The sequence below is a fragment of the Sus scrofa genome, chromosome 10 (genome assembly GCF_000003025.6).
Source record: "Sus scrofa isolate TJ Tabasco breed Duroc chromosome 10, Sscrofa11.1, whole genome shotgun sequence".
Classification (NCBI taxonomy): Eukaryota; Metazoa; Chordata; class Mammalia; order Artiodactyla; family Suidae; genus Sus; species Sus scrofa.
Window position 1 is genome coordinate 65074439 of NC_010452.4, and position 20326 is coordinate 65094764.

The following is a 20326-nucleotide window of genomic DNA, read 5'->3' on the forward strand; positions in this document are numbered from 1 at the left end:
GGTTGGACAATCTTTATAAAATAAAAAAAAGGAGAAGTTCCCACTGTGGCACAGTGGGTTAAGAATCCGACTCCAGCAGCTCAGGTCGCTGCAGAGGTGCAGGTTTGATCCCCGGCCTGGCGCAGTGGGTTAAGGATCTAGTGTCGCTGCCGTGTAAATCACAGCTGCAGCTGGGATTCAATCCCTGGCCCAGGAACTTCCAAATGCTGCAGGTGCGACCATTTAAAAAAGAAAAAGGAGCATCAGAACATCTTTTGAGGAAGTTCCCACTGTGACTCAGTGGTTATCAAACCTGACCAGCATCCATGAGGAGGCAGATTCGATCCCTGGCCTCACTCAGTGGGTTAAGGATCCGGTGTTGCCGTGAGCTGTGGTGTAGGTCACAGACGCCGCTCGGATCCCGAGTTGCTGTGGCTCTGGCCGTAGGCCGGCGGCTACAGCTCTGATTGGACCCCTAGTCTGGGAACCTCCATATGCTGCTGCGAGTGCGGCCCTAAAAAGACAAAAAGACCAAAAAAAAAACAAAAAAACTTTTGATTAGGATTCACTTGCTATACTTGTTGAAGGCTTACACAGAGTAGGCCTTTTTCTCATAGATGAACGGGTAAATGTTTCTCAGGCATAAAACTGCCTCAAAGAGTTAAAAACGTCCTACACGTGTCACTTGACCCTCCTAATGTCCCTGTGAAATAGGCAGTGTCGCTGTCCTAGAGATGGGGGTTGGGTGGGGGCACACACAGAGTTAGTGAAGAGCTGAGGCCAAGCCAGGGGCGACATGGAGCCCCCGGCCACCTCCCAGTGTGTCCTCACCTCGCGTGTCTTACGTGACTGATGTCACACAGCCGGCGGCCTCGAGAGGGCCCTCACCTTTTTTAGGGGCAGCGGAGCCCTTGCTGGGCCTGACGGTACAGGACTCACTTAAGCAGCATGGCCGGGGGCGGGGCTTCAGCCACAGTGCGGATGTGGGGACAATCAAGCCCAAGGGCCTCTGTGCGTGATGATCCTGGGTGCGGGGGCGCTGGCATGGACCGTGTTTCCCTGAGCGAGCAGACGACGGAAACGCACTCTTACCCCGATCAGGTGGATCCGAGCTGGCACCTCCCCTTCTGTCACCCTGACGGCTTCATCAAACACGTTGGCGTTGGTCCGGGACAGCAGGGCCACCTGCCCCTTGGCATCACCTCTGATGCCACCTTTGGGGAGAGAGCACAGGCTCCAGGGCCAATCCAGAGGAAGAGGAACACGAACCCGCAGAACAAACGAGGGTCACTGAAAGCCTTACTCTGGTGGTTTCCTCCGACCAAAGTCTTCTTCCTCACTCTCTTGCAGACGTCCAAGATCGTAGCTCCCACGTAGGCTATTTCCACGCCAAATCGGAAGCTCTGTGCGAGAACAGGAAGCACAGAGTTAACGCCCCCGCCTGGAGCACTGAGGGCCCTGCCTGCTCCCGTCCCGGCCGCGCTGAAGCCCATCGACCACACCGGGCTCACCAGCCTACCAAGGCTGCCTGGAGAGAGTCCCCCAGGAAACCCGCCCCCACAGGCCGGAAGCTGGGCAGGCAAAAAAGGACGGGGTCGAAGGGTTCCGAAGAGCATCTTCTATCTTGAAACCTGAGGGTTGTTTCTTGGCCTCTGGCCCCCAGATCCAGGCCTTGACCAGTCTTCCACCGTGTTCTCTTTCCACTGCCTCCGGCTCCGCTCAGAAACCCCAACCGCACGTCTCCTCGGCCCCGGCTCTTCCTTCCTGTCTCCAACCCCTGTCACATGAATCCTGCCCCCCCCCTTTTCATCTGGCCATGCGCCTGGTACAAAAAAGGGAGAGTGATGCATGGAGGGGTGGGGTGGGCATTTTCAGGACCCTCACAGGCTGGACGGCCTTAGTCCCACGTTCCCTGAGACCAGCAGCAAACCTTCCTTTTAACCACACGTACCCTTCTTTCCCAGTGGACCCTAACGAAGTTACACTGAAGATTAAGGGAGGGTGGGGGGGCTCTCCCTGTCCCTTGAGGCTCCCTCAACACCAATTTAAAACCAGTGCCCTGCATAACCAGCCACAAGAATAATCAGAGTCCCCTGGTGGCTCAGCAGGTTAAGGATCCGGTATTGTCAATGCAGCAGCTCGGGTCACTGCTGTGCTGTGGGTTCAATCCCCAGCCCAGGAACTTCCACATGCAGCGAGTGTAGCCAAAAACACTCCTGAGTGTTTCCTGCCCTCCTCCTGTTGCAGCACATGGCAGAACAATTTCCTACCCTTCAAAAAGCAGCCCTACGCCCTGACTCCGTGACCACTGCAGCTGTGAAGACATCATTCTTGGGAGCTCCAGTTGTGGTGCAGTGGAAATGAATCCCACTAGGAACCATGAGGCTGCGGGTTCGATCCCTGGCCTCGCTCAATGGGTTAAGGATCTGGCAATGCTGTGAGCTGTAGTGTAGGTTGCAGTGGCAGCTCTGATTCCACCCCTAGCCTGGGAACCTCCATATGCCATGGGGGTGAAGCCCTGAAAAGCAAAAAAAAAAAAAAAAAGAAGACATCATTCTTGCCTGAACTCACAGCATGTATTGCCTTTTTCCGTGCATTTTTAACTCAAGGTTAAAGCATCATGTCCTTCAGAGAACATCAATCACTGGGCTAAAGAAAGTGAGACTTTCCGTAAAGCGTTTCTACAGAACTATTCTGAGGGAGCCACAACCCAAACGATAAAGACGCCCGAGTCCCCCCTGATGTAAATGAGTCAACAGCGGGGAAGAGAAGACACAAAATCTCTTTAGCAGAGGAACTGCCGGCCACTGACACAGACACTCCCACTCGTGCCCGAGGGAGGGCCGAGGGCCAGGACTTCCTTCCACAGCACGCGTGTGGAGACTGGCCGGGGGACAGTCACATCCCGATGGAGAGACCTGCCCAGGGGACCAGGGACCAAGACAACTTCAACAGTCATAAATCACGTGGATGGCACAGGTCCCCAGAGCTCATGATGAAAGCGGCTAATCTTCCTCCAAGGTCTTCCTCCCAAAACATCAGTGTACCCACCAAACCCCGACAAGGCAAAAGCCAGTCAAAAACAAGGCAAGCCCGAGAAACCACAGGGGGCGGCCGACAGGAGGCCAAAAAACACAACCCTGGACGGAAGGGGGTGGCCTGAATGAGGTCCTGGGACCGAAAAAGGACGTCAAATAAAAACTATGAAAATCAGAATCAATTGGGGACTTTGGATTATGAAAAGGTCTCAGTACCAATTCATCAACGGTGGCAAATGTACCCCAGCAATGAGACGTGAGTCACAAAGCAAACTGGATGTAGGGGCATCACAACTTTCTGTGCTATCCTCTCAATTTTCGTATAAATCCGCAACTAACCAACATCTACTACAAAAAAAAAAGGACTGTGGGCTGGTGCTGCCCTAAATCACTACAGCAAACAGGAGGAGCTCCAGGGGTAAAGCCACACAGTGGGGGACAGGACCTCCCGCGACTCGACACTCCACAGCTCTTGGGAGGTGACGAGGCCAGCAGGCAAGCTGGCGCCTTTCACATCCTCAAACCACAAGTGACTTTTGCTTTTTAGGGCCGCACCTGGGGCATATGGAGGCTCCCAGGCTAGGGGTCTAATTGGAGCTGCAGCTGCCAGCCTACACCACAGCCACAGCAACACGGGATCCGAGGTGCACCTACAACCTACACCACAGCTCACGGCAACGCCAGATCCTTAACCCACTGAGCAAAGCCAGGGAGCGAACCCGCATCCTTGTGGATACTGGACGGGTTTGTTACCACTGAGCCACGACGGGAACTCCCAAAAGTGAGTTTCTTAAGAGTATGGTGCTCACACCTTTTGGCCTCAAGGCTTTTGATACTTTAAAAAACTAGTGAGGCCATGAAGGAGCTTTTACTTATGAATTGTGTCTAAAATTACCATTTTAGCAACTTCAGTTCATTTAAATATGACAACAATAAACTCATTATATGATTGCACAAAGAATACTTTTTTTGGCTGCAGCCACAGCATGTGGAAAATCCCGGGCCAGGGATCGAACCCATGCCACAAAAGCGACCCGAGCCACAACAGTGACAACAAGGATCCAGTGTTGCTGTAGCTGTGGTGTAGCCCGCAGATGTGGCTTGGATCTGGTGTCGCTGTGGCTGTGGTATAGGCCGCAGACGTGGCTCGGATCTGGTGCTGCTGAGGCTGTGGTGTAGGCCGGCAGCTGTAGCTCCGATTCGACCCCTAGCCTGGGAACGTCCATATGCCGCCCCTAAAAAGCAAAACAAAACAAAACAAAAACCAAATGTGGATTTCACTTGAAAGCAAGAATTTTATCTTTGGCAACAAACACTTGTCAGCTGTTTTCCTGGCAGTCATAGCTCATCGCATTCCTTTTTGAGAAAGTGCCAAATCCCCGAGTCTGAGTAACAAGAGTTGGTCTGTCAGCCGCTCCTTCTAGTACACATGAAAGCAGGAGCCAGCGGGGCTCACGACACAACCATGTCGTGCTGGTGGCCGGGCGGCCAGCACACACCAGGGGACTGGGGGGCCTTCCTCACCTCCCTGCTTCCTCAGACAGACTGGGAGAGAGTCGTACTTCAGGGTCAGCGGCAGGAAAACGAGTCATTCGTCCTGTTCCATCAAGGACATGCTCCGTGAATTGCTTTCTGGCTTTTTTTTTTCTCTTGACAGCACACCTGCAGCATCCGGAAGTTCCCAGGCTAAGGGTGGAATCAGAGCTGCAGTTGTGACAGCCACAGCCACACCGAATCTGAGCCACACAGGAAACCTACACCACCGCAGGGGAGGCCGGGGAGCAAGGCCAGCTATCGAACCTGCATCCTCACAGAGACAGCGTGAGGTCCTTAACCCGCTGAGCCACAACGGGAACTCCTGTTTTTTGACTCTGAACACACTGCAGGAAAGAACATGGCGACTGCTAGGCGTGGCTGGTGCCGAGGCTGAGACTCAGGGCGAGGGGCTCCCCGCTGGCCTGGCGTCATCGTCACGGTGAAAAAGGCCAGTAACTATCGTGGCAGCAGGTCTGACTCTGCAGACCCCGAGGACCACGGAGACCCGCCGCTTGGATTTGCTGCTACGCACGGCGAGCCGGACCTGGCGCCCGGCCCGGCCCCTGGCAGACCCTGGGAAGCCGGGGCGGGATGCCGGAATGGTGGTGCCTGTGGGCCAGAGAGCTCCTACCTGCGTGAGATAGAAGACGTGCGTGTGAGGGACGGTGAAGAGGGCGTTGACGGCGCCGCGGAAGGTGTAGATCTGCTGGTGGGGGTCGCCCACGAAGATCTTGCCACACGGCTGGGACAGCACGATGTTCATGATGGCTGCGGCCAAGGGGGGCAGGGGTCAGCAACCCTGGCGGCGCACAGAGGCCACCCGCGGGACCAGGTCCAGGCACGCGCGACGGCAAGTGACCAAAGATGATACGCGCGAGAGCGTGTGTACAGAGCAGACACTGACAGAACCACGGACATCGACTGGAACACAAAGACTTGAAAGACAGAACAGGCACGAAGACAGAAAAGGAGGAAAGTGCTTGGACGCCGGACAGCAGGGGCCCGTTGTCTCCGGGGAGGCTCGCTCGACCCAGAGAAACCACTTCGTATCGGATCAAAGAAACAGTGTCTGAGCCAGGAATGCAGATTATTCCTCATGAATAAATCACGGACGCTAAGAAAGCAGACAGGCCGGAGTTCCCATCGTGGCTCCGTGGTTAACGAACCCGACGGGTATCCATGAGGATGTGAGTTCGATCCCTGGCCTCGCTCAGTGGGTTAAGGATCCGGTGTTGCCGTGAGGTGGGGTGTAAGGAGAAGATGCAGCTCGGATCCTGCGTTGCTGTGGCCGCGGTGCAGGCCGGCAGCTGTAGCTCTGCTTGGACCCCTAGCCTAGGAACCTCCATATGCCGTGAGTGCCGCCCTAAAAAGCCAAAAGGGCAAAAAAAAAGAAAAAAACAAAAGTGCACAGGCAAACGTAAAAGGAGGCAGGTTATCTTTCCTAACATGATACTTTATGGCCCCCAGTGGCCCCTATCACACTATCTTCCAGCACCACGTGGAAACTATACAACACAAGCCGTCCCTCTAACGTGACTGCTGTTCCCCCTCGGCCGGGGTCCAGGTCCTGATCATCTGAGGACCGAGACTCAGCCGATGTTTCGAGAAGAACCCAAGCGAGAAACTTAGAGGAAAACAGGTCTGCCTTAGGTAGAGAAGAGGGACAGCTGCCGAGACCCAAGGTCAAGTGACAAAGGGTTTCTAATGACCAGGTGTCACGGGCTGCTCCCCCCTCGACAGAGAAGAGTCGCCTTCTTTCACACGAGCGCCCCCTCACGGAATCCAGACGCGGTTCTGTGCGTCTGAGACCTGCGGCTGTCCTGACCGCCGCTCACCCGGGGTGCAGTCCTGGGCCTCGTCCACAAAGATGGCATCGAAGGAGGCCAGCAGCGGCTTGCTGAGCTGCCAGAGTTTCAGGTAGCCTGCAAGAAGGGGCGGGGTCAGAACTCGGAGCCAGGCGGTGCCGCCGGCGGGTGTCGGGACGCGGAGCGCGTACCGTCGTGGGTCATCTGGTAAGCCTCTTCCTTGCACTCGCCCAGCTTGCGCATGTTGTCCCAGAGCCGGCTGGCTTCCAGGACACCGTTCTAGAAAGCAAGCGGCACGGTGACGCGTGGGTGAGGACCCTGAAATCAGGCGTTCACTCCGCAGAGCGAGGGAGGCAGTCCTCCCCCCAAGACAGCCTCGCGACAACATCAGGGGCTGGGCCACACGTGGGGGGGGGGCAGAGCATCACTCAGGGGCAGCGTCTGTGGACCAGCAGAGGCTTAAGGGCGACAGTTAATGCATTAAAAATTGCCAAGTGGAGTTCCTGCTGTGGCATAATGAGATGGATTGGCAGTGTTTGGGGCACTGGGACACAGGTTCGATCCCCGGCCCTGCACAGTGGGTTATGGACCCAACATTGCCACAGCTTCAGCGTGTCACAACTGCAGCTGGGATCTGATCACTGGCCTGGGAACTACTCCACATGCTGCGTGGCAGCCCAAAAAAGAAAAAAGTGGCAAGTGGCCAAAGAGAGAGTCTCATCTTTAGCTCCTAGGACCAGCCGGCCCCACGACAGGCTCTCATATCATCTGGATCATCTGATGAACGGAGGACCGAAGTGGGGACTGAGGGGGGCGGGAGTTCTTCCCAGGAAACCCAGCACAGCTCTCGGCTGTCCCCAGGGGCCTGCGGTCTCCCCAGCCCTCTCCTCCCTGCCGGCAGCTCAGAGGACTCCAAAGCCAAGGGCGCCTCGAGCCCCGCCCAGCCCCCCCCCCAAGGACCGAGCCCCTCACCAGCTTCTCGCTCTGCTCCACCATGACCCTCTGTCCTTGGCTGTTCTTACACCAGATGGGCACGTGATCGATCGTGAGCTCCTCGTCGGCCGAGGCGAAGAAGTTCTCCAGCGTCTTACACACCAGCTTGGCCCTTATGAAGCCACCCTTCCCCTCCGCCAGCACCGAGCTGACCATGAAGGGTGTTAGCTTGAAGAGATTCAACTTCTTCTTCAGCTGGTACCTGGAACACACGTCCCACAGGAACGGGGTGGGCTCTCCCGGCAAAGCGGCACCTTCGTGTCCCCCAGGCCCAGCCCCTGCTCCCGAGGACACCACATACAGGTGAGGAGAAGGAGCCAGGGGAGCTGAGGGAGATCCCGGTAGGACCGGAAGGGGACTGGAAAAGTCGGCTTTGCAGAATTCACATCTAACCGCCCGGAAGACCAAGTGGCTTGCAGCAGATACCACGACTCCAAGGTGTGGACCAGCGCCAGGGGGCCGGGGGCGGGGACCCTCGAAGCTCCCGGAAGCCTCGTCCAAGGGGACAGGGCTCAGAGGCCGCAGGAGCCTGGGCCAGGTGCCCTCAGCTCCGACGTCTGCCCTCCCTGCTTCTGAGGAAAGCCTGAACTGACCAACCAGAGCGCTGCCACCCTCAACTTCAGACGAGTCGCTCTGACTTCCTGGGCCGGACTCTGGAGAAAGGAGGACCCCTCAGGAAGACACTGTTACCCCCCAAGTGTCCACGGGGTAAAGGACAGGTGATGAAAGCTGTGCTTAGACTCGCTGCCTGTACACGGAGAGAAAAGCCCTAAGTCTCCCTAGCGTCGCTGCGGCGTGCCGACGGCGAGGGGACAGCAGGGGCCGGGCCGGCGCGAGGCTCACTTGCGCCCGACGTGCCCGTAGGCCATGGAGTGGAAGGTCTTGCAGGTGACGTTGCTGGGGAAGACGAGCTCGGCCTGCTTGGCGATGCTCTTGTTGAAGGTCACGTACAGAAACCTGCTCTCCGACCACTTCTCCGCGTACTTGACCAGGGTCGAGGTCTTCCCGGTGCCTGGGGAAGCCAAGAGGGAGGCGGGTGGCCCGCGGACCGGGAAGACCTGCCCCCGAGGACGCCCGGATCAGGGCCCACCACGCTCATCCCGCCGCCTGCAGAGACCACACAGCGGCGAGGTCTCTGATTCCAGCGAAAACCAGGAGGGAGCAGCGGGTGCTGGGCCGGCTCCCTGGGTTGGGGTCGAGGCCCTGGAAGCTCTAGCCCAGGCGCCCCTTGACCTCCCTGACCTTCAATCTGCTCCCCGGGCAGCCGTGTATGGGTCACACGGACCTTGAGGTTCTGGCGGGAGACCCATCCCAGCAAAACAGATACGGCAGCCACGCTGTCTGGGGCACCGTTCATGCTGCAGCAGCGAGAACTCACAAACGAGGGTCTGGGACCCCCTACCCTGACTCTGACCTCGGCGCCTGCCCTGCCCCCAGGGTTACCCGGTTGGTCAGCTGTCATTCGGGTAACAAGTAGTTCCTGAGCACCGCCTATGCCAGCAGCCGGATGCACGGCCCTGGGGCGCAGACAAACACAAACTACACGCCTTAGTTGGGAATAAAACACCCACACAGTTGGAACGACTGGAACCAAAAAGAAAAAAAAAAAAAGAGTATCATGATTACACAGGAGAGTGAAAAAAATAGGGAGCCAGAAACAAAATCTCAACCATCAGTGAAAAACCCGGCCCCTCCTTCTCTCCCGACCAGGGCTGCTGGACGATAACGACAGTCTGGAAGCTTCTACTAAACGTGCGTCCGCTCCTCTCACTACGTGACCAGGTTCCAGACAACAGAGGACCAGCTACCGCAGCAGCTCAGGGATCCAGAGGACTCGAAGGCGGGGAAGCCTCCACCTCCAAGACAGAATCACGTGATCAGGATGAAGCTCGGACCCCAGAGACAGAGGGGGTAGGGCAGGGGAAACGCACGCTTCTGCAGAGAAACGGATCCAGCTTTCAATTCTACCACCACCACTATTTGCTTGTTTAATCTGGGCCACGTCATTTTAACTTCTCTGGGCTTCAAAACCTCACCTATAACATAGACTAGGAGTTCCCATCATGGCTCAGCGGTTAACGAATCTGACTAGCATCCATGAGGATGCGGGTTTGATGCCTGACCTCACTCCATGGGTTAAGGATCCAGCGTTGCTGTGAGCTGTGGTGTAGGTCGCAGACGCAGCTCGGATCCTGCATTGTTGTGGCTGTGCTGTAGGCCGGCAGCTGTAGCTCCAATTCGACCTCTAGCCTGGGAACCTCCATATGCCACGGGTGCGGCCCTAAAAAGACAAAAACAAAACAAAACAAACAAAAAAAGACTAACCTCACCGAATGTTAGGACTAGCAGAGGGTAAGCCATTTAACAAGCGGTGGTGGTGGTTTTAGCAGGACTCTTAGGCAGAAAAGAAGCCGGAAGGCATTCCAGGGAGAGAAACCAGAGTGAGCAAAGGGGCCGCCCGAGCACAGCCGAGTCCTCGAGGAGAGCAGCAGTGAGCCGCCTAGGCTGGAACGCTGGACCACGCACTCGGGAGGGGAGGACAGAACCCAACGGCGGGAGGCCCTCCCAGACGTCACCTACCAAGTGGGAGCTACGGACACCCTCAACAGGAGAGTCACCGGACCTGCCACCCCATCAGCAATCCGCCTCTGGCAGACACGCAGGTGCCAAACCGGCTGGGTAAATCCCAGGGGCATCCGCCCCGTGAACCAACCCCATGGACTCTGTTCACCAGGAATCACAGGGTCGATGCTCCGTGGAGCAGCAAGAAGCAGCAGTGAACTGTTCCTTGGCAGCTGCCCAAGGCGACTGAAGGGCAGCCGTTCAATACCCAATTAAGTGGGTATTTTGGCAGGTGGCCGGGGAGGGGAACTCTGGGTGAGAAGCTTTGCAGGAACGGCAGCCCTCACCTGCAAATGCCATAATCTTTACCACCTGGAGAGGCTCCATCTTATGGCTCAGAATCAGCTGTTGCTCATGTGTAAGCTGGATGGTTGTTTTCTTGCTGTAATTATCACAAAAGAAAAAAAAAAAGAAAAAAATCAGTACAGGCAAAACAGGAGTTGTTCAGTGTAACGAATGACAGGAGGCAGTAACGATCTGCAATTAAGATGGTTCTGGTGGCTGGTGTACAGAACTCCAGCGGTCCAAGCAAAAAAAAGCCAACAGGAAACCCACTGGCTGGATAACACGGAACCAAAGGGGGGGTGATGAAAGTATTTTAAAATGACATTATGATGTCGGCTGCACACTCAGCAAATTTACTAAAAATCACTGAATTATACAATTAAGGCGGATGCATTTTATTATGTAATGGAAATTATACCTCAATGAGGTAGCTGAAGCAAAAACACCTCTCCTCTTTAAATACGAGAAACAGTCAGGAATCCAAGACAAAACACCCCCACATATACCCACCCACCCACACACCCGCCCACACACACCCCATCTACAGACATCCCCCCATCCACACGCACACCCCTATCTATCTACAGACACACACCACACACACCCCCCTCTCCAGAGACACACCCCGGCCAAACCGAGGGCTCCTCCTTGACTTCTGTGGCCCGAGCACAGGAATTCTCCTGAAGATACAGGCAATAGAAAATGTTGTAGTGAATCCTAGTAGGGAGAAAGCAGATGAGATGTTTTCAAATTACGTCACAATCTGTATCTTACGTTCCCTCAGATGTTTTTCACTTGCTAAACATCAAACACCTACCACCATGATAGGAGAAGAAATGGGTTTAGATGAACCAGAGCCGAGGCATTCTTACCTGCGCGGTTGGGTATAAACAAGACTGCAGGGAGTATCTGGAGAGACCCCGGCTGCAGTGACAGCGGCAGGACAGAGGCCAGGCCACCGTCCAGGGGAGACCCCAGCTGCAGTGACAGCGGCAGGACAGAGGCCAGCAGGAGAGACTGGCTACAGTGATAGCAGGAGGACAAGGCCAGGCCACCGTCCAGGGGAGACCCCAGCTGCAGTGACAGCAGCAGGACAGAGGCCAGCAGGAGAGACTGGCTACAGTGATAGCAGGAGGACAGAGGCCAGGCCACCATGTAGGAGAGACTCTGGCTGCAGTGACAGCAGGAGGACAGAGGCCAGGCACCAGCTGTGAGCTAAGGGACTGACAAGCACGAGAGCTGGAAGAACCCTCTGAAAACAAGCGTGAGCTCCGCTCCTGGCGGCGGATCCTTGTTCAACACCCCTCATCGCTCTGAGCCGCCGCTGCTCTGCTCCCTGCTGCCCGTGAGGTCATGATGGTTCAGAGGCACAAAGAAAATTCTAACTTTGAAGGACCAGAACGAAAGTGCCACACGGACAGTGAGCCACGACCACCAAGGGCTAGAAAACAAAACAGCCTCCACGTCGCCAACAGAGGCCCAAGATGACAGAGCGTGCCATGTGCCAGCCTCTGCCGTGGCCAGCCAGCCCGCCATGGCCACTCCAAGCCCTCCCCCAACCCAGGCTCCTGTCCCTCCATCACCCGCCCCACGCAACTTAGGGCACTGCCCCCCGTCCCCAAAGTGGGAGGAGGTGCCCTCCGAGCATCCATCTTTTGGATGCCACGAACGCTTTTACTAACAGCATCTCAGCCTCCAGCACGTCCCAGGCAAAGCGGGAAGAACTATGTCAACCCAAGGAAACCTCACGCTCCACACTCCCTCTCCTCGTCCAGGTCCACAGCAGGCAGGTAACCTGTGGGTTCGTATCTGCACCTAAGGACGTTTTCACCACAGAAGCGCCGATGCGTCCAACCGCATCAAGAAGCTCCGTGGCCCAGGCCTCCAAGCAGGAGTGGAAGCAGCGGGAACCACACTGAATGGACGGACTGGACTCAGAAGCACAGCAAACGCTCTGAATGTCCAGGGGAGCAGCACACCTGGGGCCACCAGCCCGCACCTTCTAGAAGGGAGTCCACTCCAGGGCTTCTGCGTCTCCAGGACCATCTCTGGGGTGGCACCCAGGCCTCCGGGAGCTGCACGGGGCCCAGACCGGACCGCTGGATGTCCTTCTGCAGGCTCGGTGTGGCCTCTTCCTCACGACGTCCTTGCCACGCGAGCCCCCCCGCTGCTCCCTGGGAACGGCTACCCTCAGTCCCATCCTTGGGCCCTTAAACCATCTGTGCCTTCTGCTAAAATCTCTCCTGCAGATTCCTGAGGCTCCTCCCTGCCACTCAGGCCTCCGAGAAGCTTTTCTCACCCAGCCTGAAGTCGGCCTCCCCACCCGGCTCGCCCATCACTGGGCGTGTCTGCACCACGTGTCAGCCACTAAAATGTCCTTGTTTGACCCACTTGGGGAGGCAGCGGGCGTCCCCCTCGTACACACAGCCCGAGAGCAAGGGCACCAGCTCGTCCTGGGCGGCAGCCCCAGCGCCTGGAAGGCCACGCGCACGGCCAGGTGCCCGGCAGGTGAACCAAGAGCCCTCCAGACCATCGGCTGCGGGACCGGCAGCCCTAGCGGCGCCCCGCACACCATGTGGGTGCCCAGGGCTCAGCCACGCTCCCTGCACCCCTGGCAGAGGCGAGACACGGAGGGGCCACACCCTAACGTTTTCCTGCAAACGCAGCCACAGAAGGACACCGAAGGCTCCTTCCTCTGCAGCCCTCAACACCCGTGAAGGTGACCCTGGCACAGGGATGTCGCCTCGCAGTTCGCAGAGCGCGTGCACCTGCCTGGCAGCGCTGGGGCCCCCCCGGCCCCTTCAGCCCAGAGAGGACGGCGGTGGGGGCCCCGCCGGGGGCAGTCGGTTACCGGTTGCTGATGCTGATGCCCTTCTCGCGCATGGCATAGAGCAGCACGGCCATGCAGTACAGGGTCTCCGTGAGCTCCGGCACCGTCACGGTGGAGCTGGGCCGCCGCAGGCAGAAGAGCAGCTGCTGGATGTCCTTCACGCTGCTGGACAGGAGGACGATGGCCGCCACCAAGGCCCACACGTTGACGCCCTGAGGAGGGACGGGGGCGGGACGGGCCATGAGCCCCCAAACCCATCGCTAGGAAGCCCCGGGCCAGTGGCCAGCGAGGCCGGGCAGGGTTGCAGGCCTCCCACGGGCAGGCTGAGCAGCACACACTGGCCCTGGCGACACTGGGAAACCAGAGGAACGTGTCCTTTGACCCCGGCTTCCCTCCTCCTCCTCCTTACTTTGGGGTTTGAGATCGCCAACGCCTTTGACTCGGTAACATGCAAAAAGTACCGAGCTCAGGACTCTGCACAGAGATGACCCTGCCGCCCAGGTCCAGACCCTCAGGCGAAAAGCTCGGTACTCCTGGGTGCCCGCCTGGGAGCACAAAGGACAGGGATCCCAAGAGGACAGCAGTCCTGAGGGCGACACCGAGACGGACACGGCCCCGGCATGAAGGTGTTAATTCACTACGCTGTTATTCACTAATAAATACTCACTAAAGAGTAAGATCAACAAATGACATAAATTATTGGAAGCATCCTTGAAACGTCATGAACATCTGAATAAATAGTAAATAATGAGGTATCACTGTTGTTAATGTCTAAGGAAACGTTCACCAACACGGAAACATCAGGAACAGACGAATCGCCATCAGTCTCAACTTTCCTGCCAGGCCCCCGTAAAAGGCGCATCTTCCACAAAAGGCAAGTTCCACACACCTCACTACAGCCACCCTGTGAGGAACCTCAGCTCGTCGTCAAGCACTGTTCCACTAACACAGAGAAGGCACGTGGCTGGATGGCCAACCCTCCGCCGAATGCAGACAACAGGCAGAGGCTGCGTGTGGCTTCCAGGACAGAATTCGAGAAGCAGCTCCGAGCAAGAGGAGGAGCCACAAGATGGAGTCGGGAGACGGAGGCATCATCCCAGCTTCTCCTTAACTCACTGTGTCAGCACAAAACCCCTCATTCCTCTGGTCCTTCCAATGGCCCAAGTTATCAGCAACCCAGCGGGCTGCCTTGTAGACAAACCCTCGCCAATCGAAGTGTTCAGAGACTGCATGACCGCCCTGTTAGGGCTGCTCCTCAGAACGGGACGTCGAAGGAAACGCTTTTTAGAATTCCTTCCAATTTTAGGCATCTGTAACTACCGGCCCTTTATCTCTCTTTGGGACCAATGACACGATTAAGGCTTCAAAGGAGAGATTACAGAAGGTTTTGGTTTTTCAGGGCTGCACCGGCAGCAGATGGAGGTTCCCAGGCTAGGGGTCAAGTCAGAGCTGAAGCTGCCGGCCGACACCAGAGCCACAGCAACTCGGGATCCGAGCCGCGTCTGCGACCTACACCACAGCTCACGGCAACGCCGGATCCTCAGCCCACTGAGCAGGGCCAGCGATTAAACCCACGTCCTCATGGATACGAGTCGGGTTGTTACAGCTGCGCCACAACAGGAACACCAAGAAGATTTTGATGGAGTTCCTGTTGTGGCGCAGTGGTTAGCGAATCCGACTGGGAACCATGAGGTTGCGGGTTCGGTCCCTGCCCTTGCTCAGTGGGTTCGGGATCCGGCATTGCCATGAGCTGTGGTGTAGGTGGCAGACGCGGCTCGGATCCCATGTTGCTGTGGCTCTAGTGTAGGCCAGTGGCTACAGCTCCGATTCGACCCCTAGCCTGGGAACCTCCACATGCCACGGGAATCAGCCCTAGAAAAGGCAAAAAGACAAAAAGACCCAAAAAAAGGAAGCTTTTGAAAGAAATCCAAGATAACCTTCAGCCGAACGTGACCGCCACCCCAACCCTCCCCGCAGCCCCGTCACGCACCGCCGGGGCCGCGTAGAGGTCCGGGAGGTGCTGGCGCACGCAGGCCTCTGCCTCGGGGAGGAGGAGGTGATCCCTCAGGCTCCACAACGCCCGTGCAGGGTCCACACTCGGGGAGCACTTGGTGGTGGCTGTGTAGCTGTAAGACATGGGCGGCAGCGTCCGAGGGAGAGGGCCGTCAGGGCCGATGGGAAGAGGCGGGGGCAGTGGAGGTCCTGCCGGGAGCGAAGCGACTCACCGGATGAGGTTCAAGACGCACAGGTCCGACTCCTTCTCTATGCCGTAGCTCGCCAGGATGCCGTCCACTTTGCTGACAGCTTGCTCTTCGTTCAGCAGGTAGCGGTGATAGAGCTTCTTCCAAGGAATGAACTGTATAGTTTAAAAAATCCAAAACCACAGGCAGGCAATGGCCATGAGAGCACAGATCGGGCCACAGACAAACCAACCTTCTATGAAATGAAAAGCAGTTACAGCTCACCACTCACTCAAAGGGTGGACGAAGAGGGTAGAGACGCACAAATTTTCGTTGGAAACCAGGAGAATGGGGGCTTGGTTTCTGCTCCAATGCTAACTTGATACAGAATCTGGGAAAAGCTAGTGCTCGAATTTCCCTGTCTGAGGAGCTCCCATCGTGGCTCAGCAGTTAACAAGCTGGACTAGTATCCATGAGGATGTGGGTTCGATCCCTGGCCTCGCTCAGTGGGTTAAGGATCTGGAGTTGCCCTGAGCTGCGGTGTAGATCGCAGAGTTGGCTCGCATCCTACACTGCTGTGGCTGTGGTGTAGGCTGGCAGCTGTAGCTCCACTTTGACCCCTGGCCTGGGAACCTCCATATGCTATGGGTGTGGCCCTAAAAAGACAAAAGACAAGACGAAATTTCCATGTCAGGACAATAATGGCTCAGAGTTTCAACAAGGCTTAAATGAGAGCTGTGACTATACTGACATCAGACAAATAGACTTTAAGTCAAAAACTGTTAGACGAGACAAAGGAGATTATATAATGAGAAAAAGGCTAATTCACCATGAAGATGTAACAATTATCAATACACACATACCAAACATAAGAGCCCCAAACTCTAGAGAGCAAACACTGACAGAATCAAAGCAATACAGTAACTGAGACTTGGACACTTCACTTTTACGAATGGATAGAACAAACGACACCAGACCAGACCGAACGGACCTAACAGACATGCACTGAACACTCCACCCAACCACAGCATAGACAGTCTTCTCAAGTACACATGGAACACTCTCCAGGACAGACCACATGCTAGGCCACAAAACAGGGCTTAACACATTTTAAAAAACTGAAATCATAGAAATATTTTTTCAGGAACTATAAAACGAAATGAGAAAGCAGTAGCAGAAAGAAAACCGGAAAACACACGAATAGGTGGAAAGTAAACAACACTTTTAAAATTGTGTTTTAAAACTTCACAAAGAAATTAGAAAGTATCTTGAGACAAACACAAAAACACAGCACACAAAAATGTATGGGATGAAGTGTAAACAGTGCTGAGAGGTAGGTTTATGGCTATAAAAACTTACATTAAAGAAAAAGATCACACCAACCTAACTTTACATGTATAGGAACTAGAAAAAGAAAAAACTAAACCCAAAACAGCAGAAGGGAGGAAATAATAAAGACTACAAAGCAGAGATAAACGAAATAGAGAACAGAAAAAAAAATTTTTTTTAATCAATAAAGCTAAGAGTTGAGGTTTTTTTTAAAGATCGACAACGTGGATAAGCACCAGTCATGTGAGGGGGAAAGAGAAGATTCAAATAACTGAAATCAGAAATGAAAGCGGGGAGTTCCCGTCATGGCGCAATGGTTAGCGAATCCGACTAGGAACCATGAGGATGCAGGTTCGATCCCTGGACTTGCTCAGTGGTTGACGATCTGGCATTGCCGTGAGCTGTGGTGTAGGCTGCAGACGTGGCTCGGATCCCGCGTTGCTGTGGCTCTGGCGTAGACTGGCAGCTACAGCTCCGACTGGACTCCTAGCCTGGGAACCTCCATATGCCGTGGCTGCAGCCCAAGAAATAGCAAAAAGACAAAAAAAGAAAAAAAAAAGAAAGAAAGAAAGAAATGAAAGCGGGCTATGAGAACTGATGTCAAAGAAGTAAGGTCATGAGAACACTATGGACAACTGCAGGCCAACGAACCAGATTACCCAGAAGAAACGGATACATTCCTAGGAAAACACAACCCACTGAAGACTGAATCACGAAGAAACAAAAAATCTAAACCGACCAATAATGAGGACAGAGGTTGAATCAGTAAAGAGCCCAGAGCCAGATGGCCTCACTGAAGAATTCTACGGACACTGAGGAAGAGCAGTCCTCCTTAAACCCTTCGAAAACACCGAAGAGGAGGAAGCACTTCCAAACTTCCTGAGGCCAGCAAGACCTCCTGCCAAAGCCATACAAAGACACCACCAGGAACGAGACGAAGAGCTGTGACTGTCACGGAAAAGAACCGCATCATGTCACTGCCGGGGATAATAAAGAGGGTGTTAGCCTAGCATTTCAAGAGGTAAGGAGGTCCCGTCGTGGGGCAACGGAAACAAATCCCACAAGGAACCATGAGGTTGTGGGGTTCGACCCCTGGCCGTGCTCAGGGGGTTAAGGATCCAGCGTTGCCGTGAGCTGTGGCGTAGGTCGCAGATGCAGCTCGGATCCGGCGTGGCTGTGGTGTAGGCTGGCAGTTACAGCTCCGATTTGACCCCTAGCCCGGGAACCTCCTCATGCCATGGGTACGGCCCTAAAAAAACAAAAAACCAACCAAAAAAGGTAAGGACAAGCCGGTTTATTTTCCCCAAATCTTCTCAAGCAGAATGAAGAGGACCCTCCCGTATCCCCCTCCATGACTATTTGGGTCACAGCGGAGGGACCTCAACTAAGGGACTGGAAGTGCTGACCCAAGACGGCGTCCACAACTAAAAGCAGAAAGATATTTCTCAGAAAGGAGGAGACAAGACCCCAAGCAAAGAATGGAGCGAGAGCGAGGTGAAATTTCCTCTGGGATCTTTTGCGTTTAGAAGAGAAACGTACGAAGTCTTGATACACCCACGTCGCACTCCGAGTTTCCAAACTTCAGTGCCTTTGAAGAATGAGTTCAACACGCACCTCTGGTTTCGTCCCAGCGGCTCGTCTAAGGGATACACACGCCAAGCAGACACCCTCGCAGCCCTCAGGCCGGCGGGAGGCCAGACCCTGGGAAGTGCAATTACACAACGAAGGGCAGGGCAGGGCGCCAGGCCACGCGGTGCTGGGAAATCCTTCCTGAGGGCACAGACCACCCACCATGTCAACCTCAAGGCACTGCAGGGTGACTCAACGCAGCACTTGTTTTATTAATCACCTACTGCATGTAAAATATTGCAGGACTGCGGAGAATTCAGAAACACAAAGGACAACCCACCTTCTATCAAGGCCCTAATCATTTAAGAAATGGTCTTTTTTTTTTTTACTTCTTAGGGATACACCTGTGCTAGGGGTCGAATCTGAGCTGTAGCTGCTGGCCTACACCACAGCCACAGCCACGCCAGATCCGAGCCATGTCTGAGACCCACACCACAGCTCACGGCAATGCTGGATCCTTGCCCCACTGAGCGGGACTTGGGATCAAACCTGGATCCTCATGGATACTAGTCAGATTCGTTTCTGCTGAGCCGTGATGGGAACGCCAATGCACTAATTATCTACAGGGAAGAGGAAGCCTCTCTAAAACCGTAACAGAGAACATGATAAGTTCAAACAAAGGTATAAAGGTATAAATCACTGTAGCAGCACGAGAGAGAGAGAAAATTCAACGGGATAGAATGGGAACCAGTAGTTCACCTACGCATGAAGGCTTGAAGAAGAGGCGAGACATCCAGAGATAGGAGGGGCTTTTTAGGTGGGGGGGGGGATGAGACCAACACGGGGAAAGGAGCACGCAGGCCACAGCTGGGGGCAGCAAAGCACTCATTAGGGACATGACACGGGGTTGGCGGAGGAAGGGGGTCAGCAGTGAGACTGGACAAGGTGGGTGAACCCGGAGGGCCCTGGATGCGATTCTGGAGCAAAAGGACACCCCCGAGTCAGAACTAAAACCCTACGGGCAGAAGGACAGGCGGGGTGAGGGGGCCCGGGCTCTCGCAGAGCAGACGCAGGGAAGGCGGGGGCCCCGTACCAGCGGGTCACTGATGATCTCCCTCCAGAGGTGGCACACCAAGCTCAGGTTCCAGTAGAGGTCCTCCACGGGGAGGAAGGCAAAGATGTGCCTGAGCACCTCGCTGGGCAGGCTGCAGATGCGGCTCTGGGGCTCCTGGCCCGGCAGGCTCCCGAGGAGCCCGTAGTGCGGGTCGGGGTCGGGGTCGGGCCCATCGTCCTCCGGGTCTCCTCCGCGGGACTCCCCAGGCCGCGACACCGGCCCCTCGGCTTCCCACCGGGCCTCCCCGGGCCTGGGGCACGACGGGGACAAGGGGTGCCGCGGCGTCTTCTTAGAAGCCCCGGCCCACCGCCGGGGGCCCGTGGCGGGCTGCCGCTCGTCCTCGTCCTCGAAGGCCCGAGACCGCTTCCTGGCAGGCAGCGCCGCCCCCGGCGGGCCCAGCCTTGCCTCCCCGTCCCCCTCCGGAGGCAGGGCGCACGTGCTCTCGGCGGCAAAGATCATCTCGTCCCCCGAGTCCTTGGCGCTGTCCTGGCCCCCAGAACTGCTCTTGGCCATGACATTGGTGCACTGCTGCCGGCCGGACACGAAGAACTCAGGGCTGTATCCTGGGCATCCTCGACCTGTGCCAGGAAGGACGAGACCTGAGTGATGACTGCTGACCCTCGGGGGCGGGGCGCAAAATGAAACCAACATTCCCTTACCTGCTTTAAGAGAGGAAAGAGACAAATCTATTGGTCAATTGATTACACAAACAGCTTTATGCCAAACCGAGTGATCCTGGGCTCTCGTGTGCAGACACACATTTGGAAAGAGACAAAGCCCAGTCTCTGGACAGCGTGAGGACCACGTTACACGCCGCGCTGCATACAAACAGCACACCTGCCCAGACAGCACGCAAGCACCTAACTGCTCACACCCACCCATCTGCCTACGCAATGCACCTCTCTTAGCCTGCTTGTACAATGTAAAAAAACAATTTTTTGTACAAAAAAAACCCTAAGGTTGCATAAATAGGAAAATCATTTAGATTATTAGAATTCAGTAAAATCCGCTGGTCTCATTTGACAGTTAAAATCCTTTTGATTTTT

At 55.5% G+C, this 20326-nt stretch overlaps 1 protein-coding gene across 5 annotated transcripts in view; it reads right to left on the reverse strand.

Annotated features, from left to right (window-relative positions):
• The window catches only part of FBXO18 (F-box protein, helicase, 18), a 48262-nt gene that overhangs the window by 13725 nt on the left and 14211 nt on the right, over positions 1 to 20326 (reverse strand). For all 5 annotated transcript variants that reach the window (XM_021065040.1, XM_013980327.2, XM_021065037.1 and 2 more), the window contains 13 exons: positions 19260 to 19858; positions 15314 to 15444; positions 15079 to 15214; positions 13110 to 13300; positions 10883 to 10975; positions 10261 to 10355; positions 8195 to 8363; positions 7331 to 7553; positions 6550 to 6637; positions 6389 to 6475; positions 5185 to 5321; positions 1283 to 1382; positions 1072 to 1193 (listed from right to left, as the gene is read on the reverse strand). In XM_021065040.1, coding sequence (XP_020920699.1) covers positions 1072 to 1193; positions 1283 to 1382; positions 5185 to 5321; positions 6389 to 6475; positions 6550 to 6637; positions 7331 to 7553; positions 8195 to 8363; positions 10261 to 10355; positions 10883 to 10975; positions 13110 to 13300; positions 15079 to 15214; positions 15314 to 15444; positions 19260 to 19793 — 2106 coding nt within the window. In that variant the 5' untranslated portion in view covers positions 19794 to 19858. The remainder of the gene's footprint in view (positions 1 to 1071; positions 1194 to 1282; positions 1383 to 5184; positions 5322 to 6388; positions 6476 to 6549; positions 6638 to 7330; positions 7554 to 8194; positions 8364 to 10260; positions 10356 to 10882; positions 10976 to 13109; positions 13301 to 15078; positions 15215 to 15313; positions 15445 to 19259; positions 19859 to 20326) is intronic.